The sequence below is a fragment of the Trachymyrmex cornetzi genome, unplaced genomic scaffold (assembly GCF_001594075.2).
Source record: "Trachymyrmex cornetzi isolate Tcor2-1 unplaced genomic scaffold, Tcor1.1 scaffold45, whole genome shotgun sequence".
NCBI lineage: Eukaryota > Metazoa > Arthropoda > Insecta > Hymenoptera > Formicidae > Trachymyrmex > Trachymyrmex cornetzi.
Genome location: NW_017299289.1, coordinates 509,219 through 529,460, shown reverse-complemented (window position 1 = coordinate 529,460; position 20,242 = coordinate 509,219). Strand labels below are relative to the sequence as shown.

The following is a 20,242-nucleotide window of genomic DNA, read 5'->3' as shown; positions in this document are numbered from 1 at the left end:
ACTATAAGTATACTTAATTTAAAACATTAAAAAACAACAAGTCGTTGGAATCTAGGCCGTATCATGCCATAATTATTATTTCCAACATGCGAGTACATATGCGCTTTTTATATATTGAACATCTTGCGTAGTTACCGCTTTAACATTGAGAAGGACTTGATAGGAGTCGAAACGTCTGTACGTTTTTATATTGCTTACAATAATATTGTTACTCATACATTATTTTGAGTTGGTTAAATTGGTTAAATTCTTAGCCTCTATATTGTATTGTTTAATTTATTTAATTATTGGAATAAGTAGAGGCCTAAGAATTTAATCGTTATTATTTATTGAATATTAAAAAACAAAAAAAAAGATATGATGAAGATTTAAAAAAAATAATAAAGTATTAAAATATAATACAATTTATTATATAAAAACAGAAGTCTTCAATTTTTTATTTTTCTGCTTTATGATATCTTTTTCGATCACAAATAAAAGTTATAATTATATATTTTAATGTGTGACAGTTTTATTTATTCTAAAATTATAAATATAATGTATAATATACATTTTTATATTTATTTTTAATTTTTTGTATGGTCTATTTTGTAATCTAATTTCGCATACAGTATTTTATAGACAGCACTTTTCGACATTTAGGCCTTCCAGAACTCAATGCTGAAATCAGCTTGGTAGTCAATGTTAAAATATTCTTTTGCCATATAATACATTAAATTTCTTTAGGCATAATGTATATATTCGATAATTATAATTGGACAACACCCACACACACACACACACACACACACACACACACACATACACACACACACACACACACACACACACACACACACACACACACACAACACATACATATATATAGATTGATGTAGCGATTTCAATTGATTTGCGCTTTTGCAATGCGATTTTGTAAATGCATTTCGAACTTATGTTGAAATAAAAAGATTTCAACCTTCCTGTCTCATGTATTGCTAAATAGTTGATTTAACAGAACAGATGCAAATGCGTGCATTTTGCACACACGGCACGTGTATGCAATCGTCATATTGATGAAACAGTCGGGACCGATCGGGAGTAATCGGGACGTTCGATTCAGATTTGACGCTCACGCCTTTCGAAGTTTGAGTGCTAACAAGTGCCAATTTCCTGTCCCATAAATCTTTTCCAAAACAATTGTATATAATTCCGGAGACGATAGATGAATATGAATTGAAATGTTCATCTGATGAATTTAGACCCGTGCAAAGGGCGTTCGCGAAAGAGCTGGAAAGAGCTGACGAAGCTCCATCCATGTACAAACGTGCCGCATCATAAGCAATGACGTGGATATAGGTTAAGTTCTCATTCACGCTCAAACAAATCATATCGCCAAGTGTATCGAGCAATTTCTGACAAAGACAATTGTAAATAATGTTCGAAATCACAGACACGCAAAGTGAGTAAAAGGATTCCTCTTGTCAATATTGAAAGAGATTCTTTGTAGTAAACCGGCAAATATCCGAGATATTGATTGCATTCTGTTGATTGTACTATAAGGGATGTGTTCCAGAAATCGGAGTCGGACTGGCGGGATTTGGAATTTCCTTTCTGTTTCTCGGCGTACTGTTACTCTTCGATAAAGGTTTACTCGCTATTGGAAATGTAAGATCACTGCACGTTCTTTATTATTTATTTACATTAAATCTTATACCAGATTATTTATTTATTTATGTTAAGTCCGGTTGACACCGGATTGACCTTATGGACTATTCCTTGTAGCTTCTGTTTATATCGGGATTGGCATGTGTCATCGGGCCATGGAGGACGTTAAACTTCTTCTTTCAAAGGCACAAGATAAAAGCCAGTGCCTCATTTCTAGGAGGTGTTTTTGTAGTACTTATGGGTTGGCCCCTTGTAGGAATGATTTTAGAAACCTATGGCTTTGTATTACTCTTCAGGTAAGTGTTGTATACTTAAATCTTTAGATGCTTCTACAACTACAGCACAGTGGAACTAATATAACAGGTCTAATATAACACGCTAATGCCTATAGATTTCATCAATGTAGTTTAATTTTAATCTCGGTACAATTCTTTTTCTAGTTCTAAGAATTAGAAAAAGATGAAGAGTAAGTTGCATCGAGATTAAAGTTAATCTATATAGAAACAGACATAAAGGAAATATTAGCCTGTTCTTTTCAGCTGAACTTTTCACATAGTTCAACTTTTCTTTTTTTCTTCAACATGAAGGAAAGATTAATGATTATGCAAAATAAACTTCAGCTGAAAAGAACAGACCTATTCAAGTGTGAGAAAACATAGCGAGTGCACTGGCTGTGTTTAGCAGACCACAACAGTTTTACATCCGTTTTGTGATTGTCAGCAATAAAAATATAATCAAATCAACGCGAAGAAAACTTCCAACAGTTGCAAAATAAACGTTCTACTGAATGCAGCCATCGTCTCTCTCTCTCTCTATATATATATATATACGAAAAAAATTTATTATAAAATCTCAAATAACTGATGTCCACTGATAGTAATAAATCCATGTTTTGTAACAGATAATTTATCACATATATTTGTTTCAGTGGTTTTCTACCAGTAGCAATAAACTTTCTACGAAGAGTACCTATATTGGGAACTCTATTAAATATGCCTGGTATCAGTCGAGTTTTGGACATAATAGCAGGTGATTCTAATCGGACAACTGTATGATACAACTATATAATATATTAAAACCATCCACATCTTTTTGCTTGGAACCTGTATATAAATCAGTCAAATGTTCATGTTTCATATTTTTTTTGTCACTTCCGTTTAAGAATGTCAGCTGTCAAGTTTTGGTACAAAAATGTAAGAATTTACTTATTTCTTATATAAGTCGTAAGAAATGTCATTAAGATTATATATAATGAATTTGTATCTTTCGAATTTATATACATATAACTTATATGTATTGATTATGTCAAGGGTACACTTGGTTACGTAAAACATTCCAAAGACTTTTTTGTAAAAAAAAATAGGCATTATTCATTTTCTTCATCTTAAAATATTCATCATTGTCAGTAAACAAATAATGGCCAACAAATGTACCCTTCTCCTGATCAAGTAATGAATGTTTCGGGATAATGTAATAAATGGACGTGTTTAATGTGTTATTTATCATTAATATATCTTATACTTATTGAAATCAAGATAAAGAATATACCGAATTTACATAAGATCCTTTTAAAAATTTTCCAACAAAAATATTTCAATACGACCTTAAATATTAATTTAAAAATGTATCAGATTAGTAATGTTGAATACTAAGTACTTAAGTCTTATTAACGGAATGATATTAAATGTGAAAAAAATATGCAATATGTATAATTTTAAATTGTTAAATCTTTGTCAATCTTTATTAATTTTATAATTAAATTTTTGAAATAATTTAATGAAATTTATTATACTAAGATCAGCTTCGAAAAAATATTTTTTATTTAAATAAGTTCTTTTTACTGTTTCAGGGAACAAAAATAATTTCTGAATGTATGAAATTTTATATCATTTTTATTGATTTGCTGCTTTCCCTGCATGCATCCTAACATGAACAGATTAGATGCATACATTCTGAGTAACGCTTTTCTTCTTACATGGTCGTCTTGGAGTGCGAAATTAAATTATCGTCCGTCAAAAATTAACGAACTGGCTGATTACCATTAAAATGATAAGTTTTATTAATTACGAATTAATTATGAATTATCTACAACGGGCCGAGAATAAGGGCGGGGGGCGGCCCAGGCTACGCGCCCCGCCATCGCCGTGATGACATTTCGTCGCGCATCCTCCTCTCTCGATGGTTTCGCGTGCGCTGACTCGATACTCTAGGCAATTTATTACTTTCAAGTACTTTGATATTCCGACCGGTCTACTTACTCAGCGTAGCGTGTATGGAACGTTATCCAAGTAACAGGTGTTCGCGATATTTTCGCGATTGTGCTTGTCTCTTCAACGTTTTTACAATGGAATACGAAAATACGTAAATGTCAATCGCTGCGGGAAAATACTGAATCCGGCAATAAGTTAAGCAGATTCTCTTCTATTCCTTTGTTTATTTTTGCCGAGTTTCATGCACTTTACGAGCTGCTACGTCGACCGTCCTCAGCCTGAATTACTTATTAATATCGCCGACAACGTTTCTTCTGTCTGTCGGTCTGTGGGAATCGCTATCAAATCGGATGATGTGGATAATTAATGACGATGTCAATGATTGTGAGAGTAATGAGACGAGGATCGTATTAGCGCTTTAAAGAAGGTTCTTAATTTCATCGTACAATACGAGTACGAGCGCACCACCTGTTCCACGGAGAACATTAGAGAACGCGCCCTTGAAGAAGGCATTACCACCTTCCGTTTTGTAAATGGTGGCCCAACAATGGAGAGTGTTTTTGTACAAAATGTCAGTCTTGGCACGGCCGGACTGCATCATCATACGCCTACGTACTGTATCGAAGGGATAAGACACAATACCCGCGACAGTAGTTACGACCTGCAACAGATTCAGATGAATAAATAAAATGCAGTTCAATGAGATTGCATCAACTTAGTAGAAATGTAGTAAAATCATCTCACCTGGGCAATACCCCATGAAACGAGGAATGGAGTCTTTTTGGGGTCTGGCAGCATACCACGGGCAGTGTCATAGAAACCGAAATAAGATGCACGATAAATGATGATACCCTGCACCGATACGCCGAACCCACGGTAAAGACCGACGATACCGTCAGCTTTGAAGATCTTCGTCAAACAATTACCTAATCCTGTGAACTCACGCTCACCGCCAGCTTTGCCTACATCGGCAGCCAACCTAATGGAACAAAGAAAGAATACAATGTAGCATAATTTTATAATTTTTTATATTATTTGGGTATTTGTAGGACATCTCACTTATTTGTACGAAATGTACAAATATAAAGGGAGACGGTGAATACAAAATTAACGTGATATTAATACTTTTATAAGTATCAATATATAGTATATCTTTATAAATTAAATAAGTTTACTTACATAAATATAGCTACATGTGTTACTTCTCATTGCGATAAAATTTAAATCGGACATTTATAAGGGTAAAAGTAATTATATTAAATTGAATTTAATTACAATTATTAATTGCTCGTTAATTGTACGATGATTTCTATCATTAGTGCAGGGATAAAAATTTTTATTTTTAGCGTATAGTTAAAACAACTTCTATTATTATATGAATTCAATATTCTATTATTAACACATGAATAAAATAAAACACTCTAATTATAAGTAATTTACCTGGTTCTGGCAAAGTCGAGTGGGTAGACAAAGCACAGAGAAGTGGCTCCAGCAGCACCACCAGACGCGAGATTTCCAAGGAAATAACGGAAAAATTGAGTGTTCTTATCAACGCCACCAAGGAAAACCTGCTTGTATTTATCCTTGAAGGCAAAGTTCAAGGCTTGCGTTGGGAAATATCTGATAACATTGGCGAAATTACCACGCCAGTAACTGAGGAATCCTTGTTCACGTGGGATACGAACGAAACAATCGATCATACCTGGAAAGTAATATACAATGTAAATATGTGAATCGTGCGGAGATAAATATACAACGTTCTTATACTTTGTTATTTTAATAATTTTGACAACTTATTTTATACATGATAACTTATTTTATATATAATAATTTATTTTCTACTTTAAATATTCAAAATGCTACACAAGTCACAAATTCAAGTATATTTTATATATTCTAAAATGTTAATAGGCTACCGTCGTTTTTTTACTGTCACATAATTCGTGAATTATTTCAGTTATCCTTAAAAAAAATTTAATTGAATATAAACTTTCGTGAGTCTGAGATTTTTAATGCTAATTATATATACAAAACAAAATATGCATAATTATTTATAATAGGCATAACAAATAAATTAGAAAGAGAGATACGTAATGTTTAACTACAAAACTATATAATTTTATATATTTTATGTTACATACATATAATAAACATAAAAAATTTCATACTTTTAAAGATTATTCCCAGAACTCTTTTCTAATATAAACTCTTCACTAATATAAATGTTAACTTTTCTGTCAGCAATAGGAGAAACAAAGCAAATTTTTTATTGCTCCGGATAAAAATCTGAAAAAATTCTGATACTTATTAAAACAAACTTTAACAGATTTTTTATCATCATAGGGTAATTGTCCTAATTACTGTGCCTGTCCCTATTAGTGTGCTTTTGTATTTTGATAAGTCATAAAGAAAACTAGCACAAATAAATACGAAAAAATATTTTTTTTGTTAAGTTAAATTATTAATGCATACGATACCGAAGATAATATTTTATTTTTTGAGTATTAAGTATTTTAAATACTTTTCGAAAGATATGAGGAATTTATGTGAATCCAGTAATGCGTACCGCAAGATTTTAAGCTTGTCCCTATTAATGTGCCCTGCATTGGAGTTGAGAACGTTGTGTTATGAGTGTACTTTAAAATAAATATATATAATTAAAATAATGATTTATGTAATATTAACATAAACATGTAGCTTAAATTTATTACCTGTTTTAGTAACTATATGTTAAAATGAGTCAAATGTGGATAGGCATACAAATTGGAGGCACATTAATAGGATCATCGCCGCTTAGAGGACTCACTAATAGGGACAAAAACACGTTTTCTATTTTTGTCAAAAGCATCGTAAAATATTAACATTTGTTTTAGATTAAAGAAATATAAGAAAAAGAAGTAGTTGAAAAACCGATATTGATTGCAAACAGTTAAAATTAAAGCTACAATATTTAATAATCAATTCAGTAATAAGCAAATTGGCTAAAAAAGGCACATTAATAGAGACAGTTACCCTAGATATCAGATTCTTATTTACCTTATTTTTTACAAATTTAAATTTGTCTACCAAAATTCACAATCGAAGTATTACTGCCATTCAAGACTCAAATTACCAACAAAAGATTAAGAATAAAAGATCCGTTTCCTTGTACTAGACGACACTAGAATTTTCTTGCTTTCACCAAATATCAAACATATACCTATTTCACTTTAAATTCGAAAAATGTACACTAAATAGACTTATGCCTGGTTCATGCTTCGGCTTTAATCCTAAAATTCAGCCAATGGAATACAGATTTCAGTTAGGACCAATTAGAACTGGCAGCCCTTTGGCTGAATTTTAAAATTTTAAGGTTAAGATCGAAATATAGACCAAGAATTAAAAGACGACGGTAGATATCTAGAACGTTTTCGAACAATTAAGTAGCATTTTGAATATTTAAAGTGGAAAATTGTCTCACTAATAGTACATTATCATCCAAGTGTATCGACTTCTCTTGTAACTTTATTCCTTAATTTTATCTTTGTAATTTGACACGGTAATGTGTAACAAAAAAGATTACGGGGAAACGATAAGCTGCAAGCTCTCTCGTTATCATTACGTCGTCAGCAACGTGACTCGACGATCGGCACGAGATCGACCATTGCCGACCATAAAATGCGTTCATTATAAATTCCTGAGCAGTAACATTTCTTCAGAGCGTCAAACGAACGGGAATTCGGCCCGACAACGTGTCAACGCGTCGTCGGCGTGGATGAATCAGAGAGGAGGCTGTGAATGGACGGCGGGGGAATTCGTGACGCGTGGAAGTAGAAGGCAGAGGAATTCGGTCTCGTGGTCGAACGAAAGGGCGGCCATGTTGGACCGCGCCGTCATCGATCGAGGTCTCGGTGGAGAAGAGAGGAAGCCGATGCGCTGCCATCTGGCTCGGGGAACGACTGGCCGTTCCAAGCGAAATATCGATTTCATCGCGAGGGGCATTGGTGGATGAAGCGAAATTTCCGCCGCGTGCGAGATCGGACCGCCGCGCGGCCGGAGTTATGTAAGTCCGGCCGAAACTGCAGGCCGACCTTCGTTACATAAAAGTAATGCGAAATTTCGTCGCGTGTGCGCGCGCGCGCGCACACGTTCGCGTTTTCGCGTCGTTCGCGTGGCCGTGTTCCACACGCGGTGCGCGGCACCAACGACACGCGTTACATAACGGCCATGTCTTTTCTTTCTTATCTCTTCGCTGACGACATGCGTCGGGACGGCTCGTCGCCGCGTTCGCGCACCGCGAGGAACAATAGGCACGTTCGAAACTACTTGGCTACTGTCACATGTTCCGTGTGTGTACGCGCAGGTTTTCACCGCATGAACGGTAAACCCGATCGTTCTCTTTCCCTCGAACGAGTTACGGCCGCGTCCGTCCTTACCGTGACACCGGAAAAATGCGTGAAGCGGCCGGCACTTCCCCACACGATTTCCCACGAGATCCGGAAAGAGCGAGACAAGTAGATATAGAGGAAGGGAATATATACCGGGGAACTTCCGCACTTACCCTTGTAACGCTGATCCTCGGCGATTTGCTTGGAGATGTGCTGTACCTGCAGCAACAACTTTACGCGCTCAATGGGCGCGACAGTGGTCTTAGAGATAGCCGCAGCTACACCGCCGGCTATAAAATCCTTGGCGAAAGCCACGGGATCCGCGAGTCCAGACATCGTGATGGGTTGAGTGCGCGTGTGTATGGGTGTTGGGTGAGACACGGGTAACGTAAAGGAGAGAGAGAGAGAGGAGAGACTCCAAGTGTCTCTGACGCGCGCCGGACGACGAATGGCCGAGGCAGCGTACGTTCGTCGCCTCCTGCGGCTAAGAATAGCCGCGCAGGTCACGTGTGCCGCTTCGCGCAGCTACGGACGAAGCGACGTCGTCACGCCACGTCGCCGCCGTGGCCAGCCCATCCGCCACGGAAATCATCCTGACGCTTCCAGCCGAAATTGCGCTTCCGCGATTGCGGTATTCGTGACCTTTCACTCTCGACGGATCGGTCAACCTCGGTCAACCTAGGCTGCCCGACACCGCCACCTCGATCATCCTGAGCGATCCTGAGTCTCGCTCATCTTTCCAGTTTGAAACTAGTCGTTTTTCGCGCCGCGGTGACGTCACGTCCTATCGCGAACGGCCTATCGCTCACCGCGATCTCGCGTTCGAAATTATGAATGCGAATGGCGGGAACGGTTTATCCGAAATTCCAGACGGGCGCGGGAAAAAGAAAAATCCTTTTTCCGAACTTCCGATTGTTTTGTCCGATGGGAGATTTGTACGAGTTTTATCTCCTCCCATCGAGGGAGAACAAGGAATGCTTTGTTGGATAATCGCGAAATGGAACGCGCAATGCGTTGTGTAATTTTGATCGATGAATATATCAATTTCTATTAGTGTGGAGTAACTTTGATCTCGGTTTAACTTACTCTTTAGACTTTTCTTATTTTTAAAACGAGAAAAAAAAGATAAAAAGCAAGTTAAACCAAGATTAAAGTTAATCTAGTTGATAGAAACGGGGATTAATGAGATTATGTCTATTTTTATCCAATGTAGATGTAATGAAGTGCCACAACACTTTAATCTTAAGTTTAATTTACTTTTTATATTTTTCTCTCTAGTTCTAAGAATTTCAAAAGAACATTAAATCGAAATTAAAGTTAATCTACGTTGATAGAAATGGATATAGGTATGACTCTTTTCACCATGTAGAATTAATTTCGGAATCATTTGAAACATAATAAAAATCGTGATAAAATTGATTAGATTGTTTCATTACGAAGGTCATTCACATTCTCTTGATAGAAATTTTATCTCGACACCATATTAGACCACAGATCAATCTAATAACGTTTTCGGCCCGATCGGGTTTGCACCAACCTGGGTTGGATTAATCTTTCCTATTGGTTGACGTCACCCGCTCTACCAATAGGAGAGCACAAAACGCCATTAATCCAATCCAGGTTGGTGCAAACCTGGCCGAATCGAAAACGGTATAATACTCGTTTGCTATTTATTAATTAACGAACTTTCGAAAATTCGAAAATTATTCTTTCGTCGTTGTCGATTTATAAGTCGCGGATGATCGTGGGCACGTGACCGCGCGAAGTTGCGCGAGATTCCCTCGGAGAATCCTCGGCTGTGTTCATTTCGTTGCGGTCGCGAGTTCGGCTGTTCGGCACTCAACTTCGGGGCGGTCTCGCGCTCCTTGTCAAGAGTAGAAATTGCAAGGTCAATTCTCCCCCGAGGAAGGAGGTCAACGAGTACGCGCGTCGCTTGCGTAACCCTGGCTCACGGCCCACCGCATTACGGAGGATCCGCGCCAGCGAAGTTCAATGGAGTAACGTCAAAAGCGGGGTGTATTTATACACCTGCAAGAGAAAGAAAGAGAGAGAGAGACGGAGAGGAGAAGATGAGCACGCGTCACGCGCGCGACCGCGCGCGCGGAATAGCCGTGCTAAAATCAGCTGTCCCTCGTCACACGCGCTCGTCCACATGTATACATTCGTGTCGATACCGTGGGTTACTAGAAGATTAGAATGCACGTATGCGCACTGTGCGTGCGCGCGCGTCATCGCAGCGATCGATCTGTCCACGTGTGTGCGTTGGGGAATCACGACAAGCACGTCTACTTTGACCTTTTGACTCGTGCTTGGATCTGATTCGAACGACGGCACCTTGATACGATTCGATTTATACTTGACATTGTCCTCGCGGGAGTATTTAGAAGATGCGCGAGAGACTTATAGGTGCCGATAAGGAAAAAGAAATGCCTGCAGGGGTTCGATTGTCACGTAACTTGGTGGAAATTATATAAAAATGAGCAGACTCACTAGGTGTTGATCTCAATTATAAATATTCTAGTAAAATCATAAATATTATTTTATAGTAAATTTGCTCATTCTTATTATTTTCGTCACCCAAGCAGAACATAATTATTAGACACCAAAACGGCTCCAAAGTTATCATTTTACTTATTAAAAACTATACTTTTTAATCAATAGCAATTCTTCTTAACATCATTTTGACGTTATCGCGTAACTTGGGCAAGTTGTGATACACAATCGAACTTCCTGGAAGGCCTTTGTTTTTAAAATCGAATTTTTAGACTCGAGATTGTTGAGGAAAATGAAAAAAAAAAGTTGTTTGTAAAAGTCACAATATAATATCAATCATCATGATCTTATTTATAAATTATAAGTTCATTTTTAGATATTCAATCACGTCATGATGACGTTCTATATGACATCATTATGACTTAATTATGACTCTGTGTTCTATCTGGAACTCGAGGAACGCAAAAGTCAACAAAAAATCAAAATGACTTAATTTTGATTCTTAACGTCAATAGACAGTCAAATTTTGTAACAAAATATCATCTTTTTTAAACTTTCTCTTGACTTGGTGTGTTCCTTGGGAAGTCGAGTGTTTCTCGGTGGACAGGAGACAATTTGCAGACGAGGTTTAAAATAAAGTCGGTCTGAATAAAAAATAATGTTTTTTTCCTGTTCAGGAAAAAAACGTTTTTTTTTAATTCTTTCTCTTGCAGGTGTATAAATACACCCCGTTTTTTTCCTGAGCAGGAAAAAAACGTTATTTTTCATTCAGACCGACTTTATTTTAAACCTCGTCTGCAAATTGTCCCCGTCCACCAAGAAACACTCGACTTCTCAAGGAACACATCAAGTGTCAAGAAAAAATTTTTTAAATGATGATTTTTTACACCTTATTTGCTTATTGTCTCGCATTTGTTAGAACGTTATTTGTGTTCCTTTCGATCTAATCGTGGTTTTGACGCATATCTCATGAACTCTCAGTTTAGCGTCAAACAGCTAAGTATTCGTATCTATATATTGGAGGATGAGCACCACGTTCTGGTGACGAAGAACAGAATGAAAGCGTAATCATGGTTGCTAGGTGAATACGATTATGTGTTGTCCTCCACTATACTCCACTATAACTTTTATTTTCAAATACTTTGTAGTCCACGACAGTATTCTAAATTCATAAAACTCGTACAGAAACAGAAATTGCAGGAAACTATAAAATAAAATAAAAATTAAGAAAAGAAAAAATCATGCAAATCTAGAATATAATTCTAATCTTGTACGTTTTAAATTACTACCCAGACAATTGCATGACTCTAAAAGACATTATAAAGACGTCTCTTTTGAACACGCATATCTAAAGGCATCTAAAAAACGCTTTAAAAAGTATCTTTTATGCCAAATTTCTTCACTTCCAGATAAGTTGCGGATAACCTTATATCCAGGAAATATCTCCATTGTATTCTGAGAGATATCTCTTGAATAAAGTTATCTAGAGATGAAGGAATTGGGCATTAGACACACATGTTAACTGGGTATTTAATAGCCTTGATCGAATTCACCTTTAAGAGATATTACATAAGAGAGTGCGACGACTATAAGAATGACGTGTGTTTGTTTTGATATATCTTTTCCAATCACTAACGGAGATAGATTAATACTCTCTATAGAAAATATTCCAAATATGAAGTACCTAATACCAGTCTGGGGACTATTGATATCTTTGGAGCAAAGGAGGAAAGCCGTTCGTATGTGTAATTAGAAATACCAAAGAGTATCTCAATATATTTCCCGTTACGGTAGTATGCAATAAAGATCTCAAATCAGATAAAACTGACAAGGAAGTTGCGTGATAAGAATTTTGACGAATCATTTACAATAGGTATATTACTGCCACGCATAGGAATGTGTGTAGACGACGTGAAAAGCTGGCGTTATCTTCAACTCAGGCTCGCCGGAGATCGAACCCGGGAACTCGAATATCGCATATTGGATTAAGTGTCGACCTTGACGTTAAATCGACACCTACGACTGTGTAACCGCTTTAAGCGATTTTCTAATGCAAACTTTTGAGGCACCTGAGAAAAGCACTCGTGACTCTTTTTTTATTGTCGAACGCTCAAGATCGCACGCGATCACAAAGCTCCGCGACACTTGAGCGACATACGTGACGCAATATGAGAGATGAGAAAAAATAAAAAAGAAATACGATCGTCGTCATCGTGAACTACGATATGTAATCGGGAGCGACCGCTGCCTTTTTTAAAACGATCATCCACGAACGCGTGTACGATATTTCGTGATTTATTGTTACGCGTTCAAAACGATTTGATATCTTTATTACGTAAACTACAAAAATCATGATTTAAATTAAAATTAATTACTCATTAGATGGATCTGTTAAATAATAATTAATTAATCTTTCTTAATTAACATTTCAAAAATTATTGTTAACAATTTTATATTTTGACAAGCTGATTGTCTTTACTTATCATGTTCCAACAAATAAATGGACGTTATTTATTGTTATTTTGTCATCAATTCTTCATAAGAGAATAGATTTGTTCAGAGATCAATTCACTATTGTTGTCGGATTGACTAGTTGGTTGCAATCGACTTTTTGGCTGTCCCTGATAATTGGAATGTATATATGCACACGACGTCTAAATAGAAATACATAAATGCAACGATCCTTTATATAATGTTGGAGTACAAAGAGATTCTACGATAAACTTTCGTATGTTAAAGTTGACCACGTGGCATACAATGTGGATATATTTATTTACTTGATGTGTAGAAAGTATAATAGCCCAAGCAGAACAAGTTACGATAACGTCAAAATTACGTTAAAATGAATTGTATATGATATTTTGGAGTCATTTTGACATCATTTTAATATTATTATAATGACTTGTTCTACTCGGGAGAGAGCTCGTATCCCGAGACTTTGCGGGAAACAACGTTTTTCGGTATTATCCGTGCATTCATTATAAAAATAAATCCGCGTAAAAATAAACGTGATGTGCCAGCGTTTGGTACCATTTTCAGCAGCACACTCTCTTTACTGGATTATTATACTTGAAACACTTAACTTATTTGTTACAATATAATAAATTTTACGAATAACTGTAATTATTATATATATTTTATAGATATATATATGTTGGATTTGCGTAATGATGTAGCTTTAGCAGAACGACTTCTAGATAATACATTGAGTCAATTTACATATCAATGCAAATGCATTTTTATAACACCAAGAACTTTTTGCAGGGAAGCTCGTCCTTCGTTTTTAAACAATTCCATGCCAACGTTCATTATCTGATCTAGCGAGTAATTCAGTTCCCCGCCCGACTATTTAAATCGTCGAGGCGCGAGAAGCTCTGTTGGTACATTCGACAGCGCTAGAACATACGAGGCTTACGAGGCGAATTCAACGCTATCTAGTGGCAGCACAATAATAGACAGGCGGTCAGCAAACGAGAGAATAAAAGCAAAAAAAACACAAAAAAAAGATATCGTGTAAACTTTGTGACAGGACGAGAGGAGCAAGAGGTGGAGTTGATACTCGGAGATACGCGCCGGGATTGAGCCAGGGTACTCAAGCGATGTGCTGAATCGCTTCTTTCACGACGGATTTCCGTCTTCGTGGACTTGAGGTCGGCGAGACGTCCGGAGCGATCGACTGACAGTAGTGACAGTGAGTATCCCTCCTTGATTTTCGTCGATGTGTGCCGCCAACCCGGGTATGCTGCTCCGTATCTTCATCGCTGCGTAATTTTAATTGAACGGCCGATCTACGTAATTATCCCGGATATACTTTGCACAACGCGTTACCTCTCTAATCTGACGCTTGTATTTAAACGTCACGTTACACGGTCTACAAACCACTACTCTAATTAGGAATCTCCACTGTTCAATTTATTTGATTAACTGAACACACATATATTTACATGTGCACACACGTACGCGTTTATCCGTTAGATAAAGCATATTCTGTTTACGTGAAAAATATCGACAATTCAATGACGATGTCAGTGCAAAATTGGTCTCTGTTCTACTTGTATGATAAATAGTAGATTTCTGTGTAATGCTTTGTGATATTTTCTCTAATCTTCTTGTGATAAATGGTATAATTGTTGTAGACATAATTGCACCATAATGATAACCAGATAAATGTCGCCTAAGGAAGAGGCAAAAATCAGCAACATGACTGAAGGTTGGTTATTCAATGTCTATGCTATAATAAATTTAGAAACTAATGAGTTTGTATTCCTATTTTAGGTGCAGAAACTCAACCAAACGCGGGAAATGAGCCCCAGGCAGGTAAGTCGGTTCATTAATAACCTGTTATGTATATATATATATATATATATGTATATATAATTATAACTATGTAAAGTTAAACATCAAATCTGATATAATTGAATTAGCATTTGTTATAGATATCTGTTATATGACAGAGTGGGGCTTCATTTTTCAGTCTCTTCTCTATTATATCTTATTATATTATGTTATTCAACAGTAAACATAGATTTTTAAGTTATCAGATTATTTAACCAATATTGACATACAATTAGATAAAATGTTTAATAGCATAATAAGATTTATATTGACAGCAAAAATTAAGAATATTTTATATATTCTTTATGTATTATAGTATGCCAAAATAGCTTAACATTTTATATAAAAAAGTTTTATTAATTTCAATAAAATTAACATATTTCTAGTAGATAGGAATCACAAGTTTATGTTGTGCTCTTACAGAAGCCTTAGAACCAAGGGCAACACATAGCGAAGGATTACACGAGGGAGCAGCGGAATCAACATCGCAAGCTGCTCTTGAACCTATGCAAGAGCTTCTTACAGTTCATGGAGCTACGCAGGGAGAGAGTAGCGATGCTGTCAGTATTTATACTGCCAGCACTTCCGTGTCTGGTAATGGTAAGTTTACAAACTTATGTAGTGATAATATTATAATTAATACGTGTGTATATGTACAAATATTTATATTTGTATTATTTTTTAGAATCAAGTTCAAGTAGAGTCAGCGCGATAACTGTGGTGTTACCTTGGGGTGCTCAAAAAGAGACAGTGAAGCCACAACAAATAGGAGATATGGATTTAAGACCGGGAGAGTACGTGATGCGTATTCTATTCGCAGAATTCACTTTGCAGGCGGAGAAAAAGATGGAGGCTGTTATGACGGAACATGTAAGCAATTGTTGAAGCGATTATTGTTGTTGCAACAATCTTATTTGAATGCATTATTTTCAGGAGAAACAGTTATCGAAAGTTTTACAAAGAGGAGAAGATCCACAATTTGATCAACTATTATCGGCTTTTGGTTCTGTCGCTGAACATTGTTTACCATCAATATTGAAAGCTCTCTTTAATTGGTATGAACGTCAGCTTATTGACCAAGGTGGTGATCAGAAAAAACCTGCTCCTGGGAAGGAAGACCAAAAAGGAAAAAGGTAATAAGATGATAAATTGGTTTATCTTGTAAACATTTATAATGATAAATGTATCATTTCAGTATTATGTATACAATAGTATCAGGAAGTGTAGAAACAGTGGAAAGAAGCGAGGCAGATCTCTTGCAAGAGCGTAGAGATCTTGCTGTCGAATTTATATTTTGTTTAATGCTGATCGAGGTTTTACGTCAATTACCATTTCATCCTGGACATGAGGATTTAGTAACATACATAGAAAATATTGCTTTTAAACATTTTAAATATAGAGAAGGGTATGAACTACTACATTGCAATAAGAATGAAGAAAGAAGATACATATAAAACTTAATATTTACATATTTTTTCAGCATACAAAACGAGCCAAATGCAGCTAACATTCACATTATTGCTGATCTTTATGCTGAAGTAATAGGAGTTTTAGCACAATCCAGGTTTATGTCAGTGAGAAAACGTTTTATGGTAGAATTAAAAGAATTGCGAGCTAAAGAGCCAGGTCCTCATACTACACAGAGTATTATTTCCTTATTAATGGGAATGAAATTTTTCCGAGTTAAAGTAATTATCACATCCAATTAATATAATATTTAATATGTATATTATTTTGAACTTGCATTATGTTTTTAAGATTCTTTTACTTTTAACTAATGCGTGTTACATGAATTTTCAGATGGTACCAATAGAAGAATTTGAGGCATCGTTTCAATTTATGCAGGAGTGCGCGCAGTATTTCTTGGAAGTAAAAGATAAAGATGTTAAACACGCTTTAGCTGGTCTTTTTGTTGAAATACTCGTCCCTGTTGCTGCTGTGGGTATTCTAGACCACAAATTATAATTCATGCATCATCAAAAAATGTTGTAATTATTTGTATTTTTATATTCTAGGCTGTAAAAAACGAAGTGAACGTACCGTGTCTGAAAAATTTTGTGGAAATGCTGTACTCAACGACATTAGACATGTGTACAAAGTCTAAGCATAGACTGGCGCTTTTTCCATTAGTAACCTGCTTGCTTTGCGTTAGCCAGAAAACATTCTTTTTACAAAACTGGCATTACTTTTTAGCTATGTGTCTATCTCACTTGAAGAATCGTGATCCAAAGATGTGTCGAGTTGCGTTAGGTACGATTAAAGTACAAATTTTATATTATACATGATATTTGTTTAAAAGAGAATTGAAAATAAATTATGTACCTTTTGCATCTATTATATTACAGAGGCCTTATATCGTTTACTCTGGGTTTATATGATACGAATCAAGTGTGAGAGCAATTCGGCTACGCAAAGCAGACTTCAAAGCATAGTGAATTCTTTATTTCCTAAGGGATCGAAGGCGGTAGTGCCGCGAGACACTCCGCTGAATATTTTTGTAAAGATTATTCAATTTATTGCGCAAGAGAGACTGGACTTTGCAATGCGTGAGATAGTATTCGACTTACTGTCTGTCGGTCGACCGGTAAAGATAATTTTAACTCCTGAACGTATGAGTATCGGCCTCCGAGCATTTCTCGTTGTAGCTGACAGCTTACAGCAGAAAGAGGGGGAACCACCTATGCCGCGCACTATGGGTGTTTTGCCAAGTGGAAACACAATGCGTGTCAAAAAGACATATTTGAACAAAGTATATATCATATATATATAATTCTTAATATTTTATTAAACGTAGCATTTTTACGAATATATTTTTACAATTCAGATGTTGACAGAGGATACTGCACGAAGCATAGGAATGTCCTCGTATTTTCCGCACGTACGCCGAGTGTTTGTAGATATCTTGCGCGCATTAGATGTTCATTATGGCAGACCTCTCATGATGACCAGTACTCAAAACATGAACAAGGAGCCGGATGAGATGATCACCGGAGAACGTAAACCTCGAATAGACCTCTTCCGAACTTGCGTTGCCGCCGTTCCGCGACTAATTCCTGATGGAATGACCGGTGCGGAGTTGGTCGATTTACTGGCACGTTTGACAGTACACATGGATGAGGAACTCCGTGCATTGGCATATCAAAGCTTACAGACTCTAGTATTAGATTTTCCCGATTGGCGACAGGACGTCGTACTTGGGTTCACGCAGTTTCTAGCCAGGGATGTGCAAGATACGTTTCCGCAGCTAATTGATAACGGTTTGAGAATGTTGCTGCAATTGCTGACCAGTTGGAAGAATGCCCTCACGAGTCCTAGTATAAGAGCTAAGGAGCAATCAGTGGATACTACACGGGTGAATATACGAGTGGATGTTAGCATCAAGAAATGCGAAACAGGCCAGGTTTGTATTAATGTTTATTATTTTGGAATTTGCAGGCAACGCATAGAATGCAATTGTAAATTTTATTTCTTGTTTACAGAAAATAGAACCTGTGTCGAACATATTCTATCTGGTGGAAGGATTTGCTTTGGTTATGCTCTGCAATTGTCGCCTTTATCCTCGACGATTGGCTGTTCATATACTTCGGGAGATTAAGCTTTTACTGAAGACTTTAGGTAATTATATTTACGCGTATTGTGCACAGTGCATCAAAATGTATATCTTATATACGTCATCTTTTTAGGAGGACCTGAAGATGATCAACCAGTCATTGATGTAATTGATGCTTGCTGTCCGGCTGTCTTGGAAAAATGTTACCCTATATTACCTCCAGCTGAGAAAGCAGCCGCTGCGTCTACTTCTAACGTGGATTTGCAATGGATAGCTGATAGAAGTAGTTGTGTTTGGACAGCTGGTAATACTAAATTTATCATACTTTTTATGCAAGTTTATATTATATTTATCTATTTATTTTACATTGCAGGATTTCACGATGAAAACAGTACTAAGAGTTCTTCCTCGCTTAATCTAAATGGAGCCGATCCGTGGGCCAGTTGTCTATTTGCTTTTCTGGAAAAGGACAGAGTACTTACACTATGTCCAAATGCCGTCGCTCATTCTTGGCCTATTGTTTTCACTCGCATAAACTCTTTGTTTTCAGTTGTGGATCCCACGTAAGATTAAACTCTATAATAAGTTTGTATATTAGTTACATTTAAAGTTTTGAAATAATTAATAGTCCTGTATTCGTACAGGCCAGTAAATGATAATCGAGCTTCATTATTGCGAAGTTCGACGACAGTGAGAAAACCAGTAAATGAGAGGGATGTCTATATGCATATTTGGAAAAATTACCTGACCTTTGGATATAGAGTCGTGCCACCAGTACCGAATCCAGTTGTTCGATGCGCCAGTCCAGATCTCAGTCTCAGGTAAGTTGGTCACATGAAAATCTATAGCAGGAGTTTAGAGATATCATATATCATCCTATTATATATTATTTAATATTTTTAATAGTTTTAACTTTTAATACAATATTCATGCTTATAATGTATCACTCAATAAAGTATGTATAATCGCGTGCATCGCTATGCTCGCTGTAGATGCAACTGAAACAGTTTGTTCGATGAATAGTAAAGTACCCGTTCAAAAACATCTGCATCGAGAGAATGTATGCACACGATTCATGTTTTGATGAAATATTTCAATAAAACTTCAAATAATTAAAAGCTCATATGTTTAGCAGAATATATTAGAGCTTTAAGTGTCTATATAAAAATGAGTCACTGAATAAAATCAATAATATCAACTTGGTATCGATTGGTGTTGGGTCATGCTTGTTAATGTCCACTATTTTGCACAGTAACATTTACTTTACCTGCTTTGTGAAATGTCAATTTCATCAGCGGTTAAATATTTTACAGAATTATAAAATTGTTCATTTTAAGTGTTAATTCTACATAAACACAGTTACTGAATTATAATGTTTTAGATTATATAAACACAAAAAGATCTAATATTATATGTATTCACACGTTATTCTCTATCTGATGTTGCGCACATCTAGCAATGGCAATTCTTCAATCGACTAGACTAGCACCAATTCGTACCAAATTCGCGCTTTGCATTCGGGAGCGGAATCCATACTTGCTCTGTCCTTTCTTCTATGCATATACATACTTCGCTTTATTTTCCGCAATATACTACCTATATTTCTCGCATGCTGTCTCCTATCGTACTGTGTCTCGTAC

The 20,242-nt window shown here is 36.3% G+C and overlaps 3 protein-coding genes across 6 annotated transcripts in view; 2 read left to right on the top strand and 1 right to left on the bottom strand.

The window, feature by feature from the left end:
* The first annotated feature begins 1,079 nt into the window (after window positions 1-1,079).
* LOC108764725 (vesicle transport protein GOT1B) lies at window positions 1,080-2,825 on the top strand. Its single transcript, XM_018513073.1, has 4 exons — window positions 1,080-1,441; window positions 1,556-1,647; window positions 1,765-1,943; window positions 2,576-2,825. Exons 1-4 carry the CDS (start codon window positions 1,417-1,419, stop codon window positions 2,700-2,702), a joined length of 423 nt encoding a protein of 140 aa, XP_018368575.1. The 5' UTR covers window positions 1,080-1,416; the 3' UTR covers window positions 2,703-2,825.
* Window positions 2,826-3,521: 696 nt separating this feature from the next.
* Ant (ADP/ATP translocase) lies at window positions 3,522-8,689 on the bottom strand. Its single transcript, XM_018513120.1, has 4 exons — window positions 8,398-8,689; window positions 5,298-5,559; window positions 4,602-4,836; window positions 3,522-4,518 (listed from the first exon to the last, which is right to left on the bottom strand). Exons 1-4 carry the CDS (start codon window positions 8,558-8,560, stop codon window positions 4,276-4,278), a joined length of 903 nt encoding a protein of 300 aa, XP_018368622.1. The 5' UTR covers window positions 8,561-8,689; the 3' UTR covers window positions 3,522-4,275.
* A 5,266-nt stretch (window positions 8,690-13,955) lies between these two features.
* The window catches only part of fry (microtubule binding protein furry), a 36,995-nt gene continuing 30,708 nt past the window's right edge, over window positions 13,956-20,242 (top strand). For 2 of the 4 annotated variants that reach the window (XM_018513087.1, XM_018513086.1), the window contains exons 1-16: window positions 13,957-14,408; window positions 14,854-14,927; window positions 14,993-15,034; window positions 15,476-15,652; window positions 15,738-15,922; window positions 15,986-16,185; window positions 16,248-16,457; window positions 16,533-16,740; window positions 16,853-16,990; window positions 17,068-17,302; window positions 17,398-17,801; window positions 17,877-18,452; window positions 18,532-18,667; window positions 18,736-18,906; window positions 18,976-19,165; window positions 19,247-19,423. In XM_018513087.1, coding sequence (XP_018368589.1) covers window positions 14,885-14,927; window positions 14,993-15,034; window positions 15,476-15,652; window positions 15,738-15,922; window positions 15,986-16,185; window positions 16,248-16,457; window positions 16,533-16,740; window positions 16,853-16,990; window positions 17,068-17,302; window positions 17,398-17,801; window positions 17,877-18,452; window positions 18,532-18,667; window positions 18,736-18,906; window positions 18,976-19,165; window positions 19,247-19,423 — 3,092 coding nt within the window. In that variant the 5' untranslated portion in view covers window positions 13,957-14,408; window positions 14,854-14,884. Of the gene's footprint in view, window positions 14,413-14,853; window positions 14,928-14,992; window positions 15,035-15,475; window positions 15,653-15,737; window positions 15,923-15,985; window positions 16,186-16,247; window positions 16,458-16,532; window positions 16,741-16,852; window positions 16,991-17,067; window positions 17,303-17,397; window positions 17,802-17,876; window positions 18,453-18,531; window positions 18,668-18,735; window positions 18,907-18,975; window positions 19,166-19,246; window positions 19,424-20,242 lie in introns of all 4 variants that reach the window. The other 2 variants (XM_018513084.1, XM_018513085.1) reach the window with 2 other exon arrangements.

Excerpts from the sequence above, each read along its gene's own strand:
- LOC108764725 (XM_018513073.1), top strand. The coding sequence starts at position 1,417 with ATGTTCGAAATCACAGACACGCAAA. Across the intron at positions 1,648-1,764 it reads GTTTACTCGCTATTGGAAAT|CTTCTGTTTATATCGGGATT; the intron begins GTAAGATCACTG and ends TATTCCTTGTAG. Across the intron at positions 1,944-2,575 it reads GGCTTTGTATTACTCTTCAG|TGGTTTTCTACCAGTAGCAA; the intron begins GTAAGTGTTGTA and ends TATTTGTTTCAG.
- Ant (XM_018513120.1), bottom strand. The coding sequence starts at position 8,560 with ATGTCTGGACTCGCGGATCCCGTGGCTTTCGCCAAGGATTTTATAGCC. Across the intron at positions 5,560-8,397 it reads CGAGGATCAGCGTTACAAGG|GTATGATCGATTGTTTCGTT; the intron begins GTAAGTGCGGAA and ends ATTACTTTCCAG. Across the intron at positions 4,837-5,297 it reads CTCGACTTTGCCAGAACCAG|GTTGGCTGCCGATGTAGGCA; the intron begins GTAAATTACTTA and ends TTGTTCCATTAG.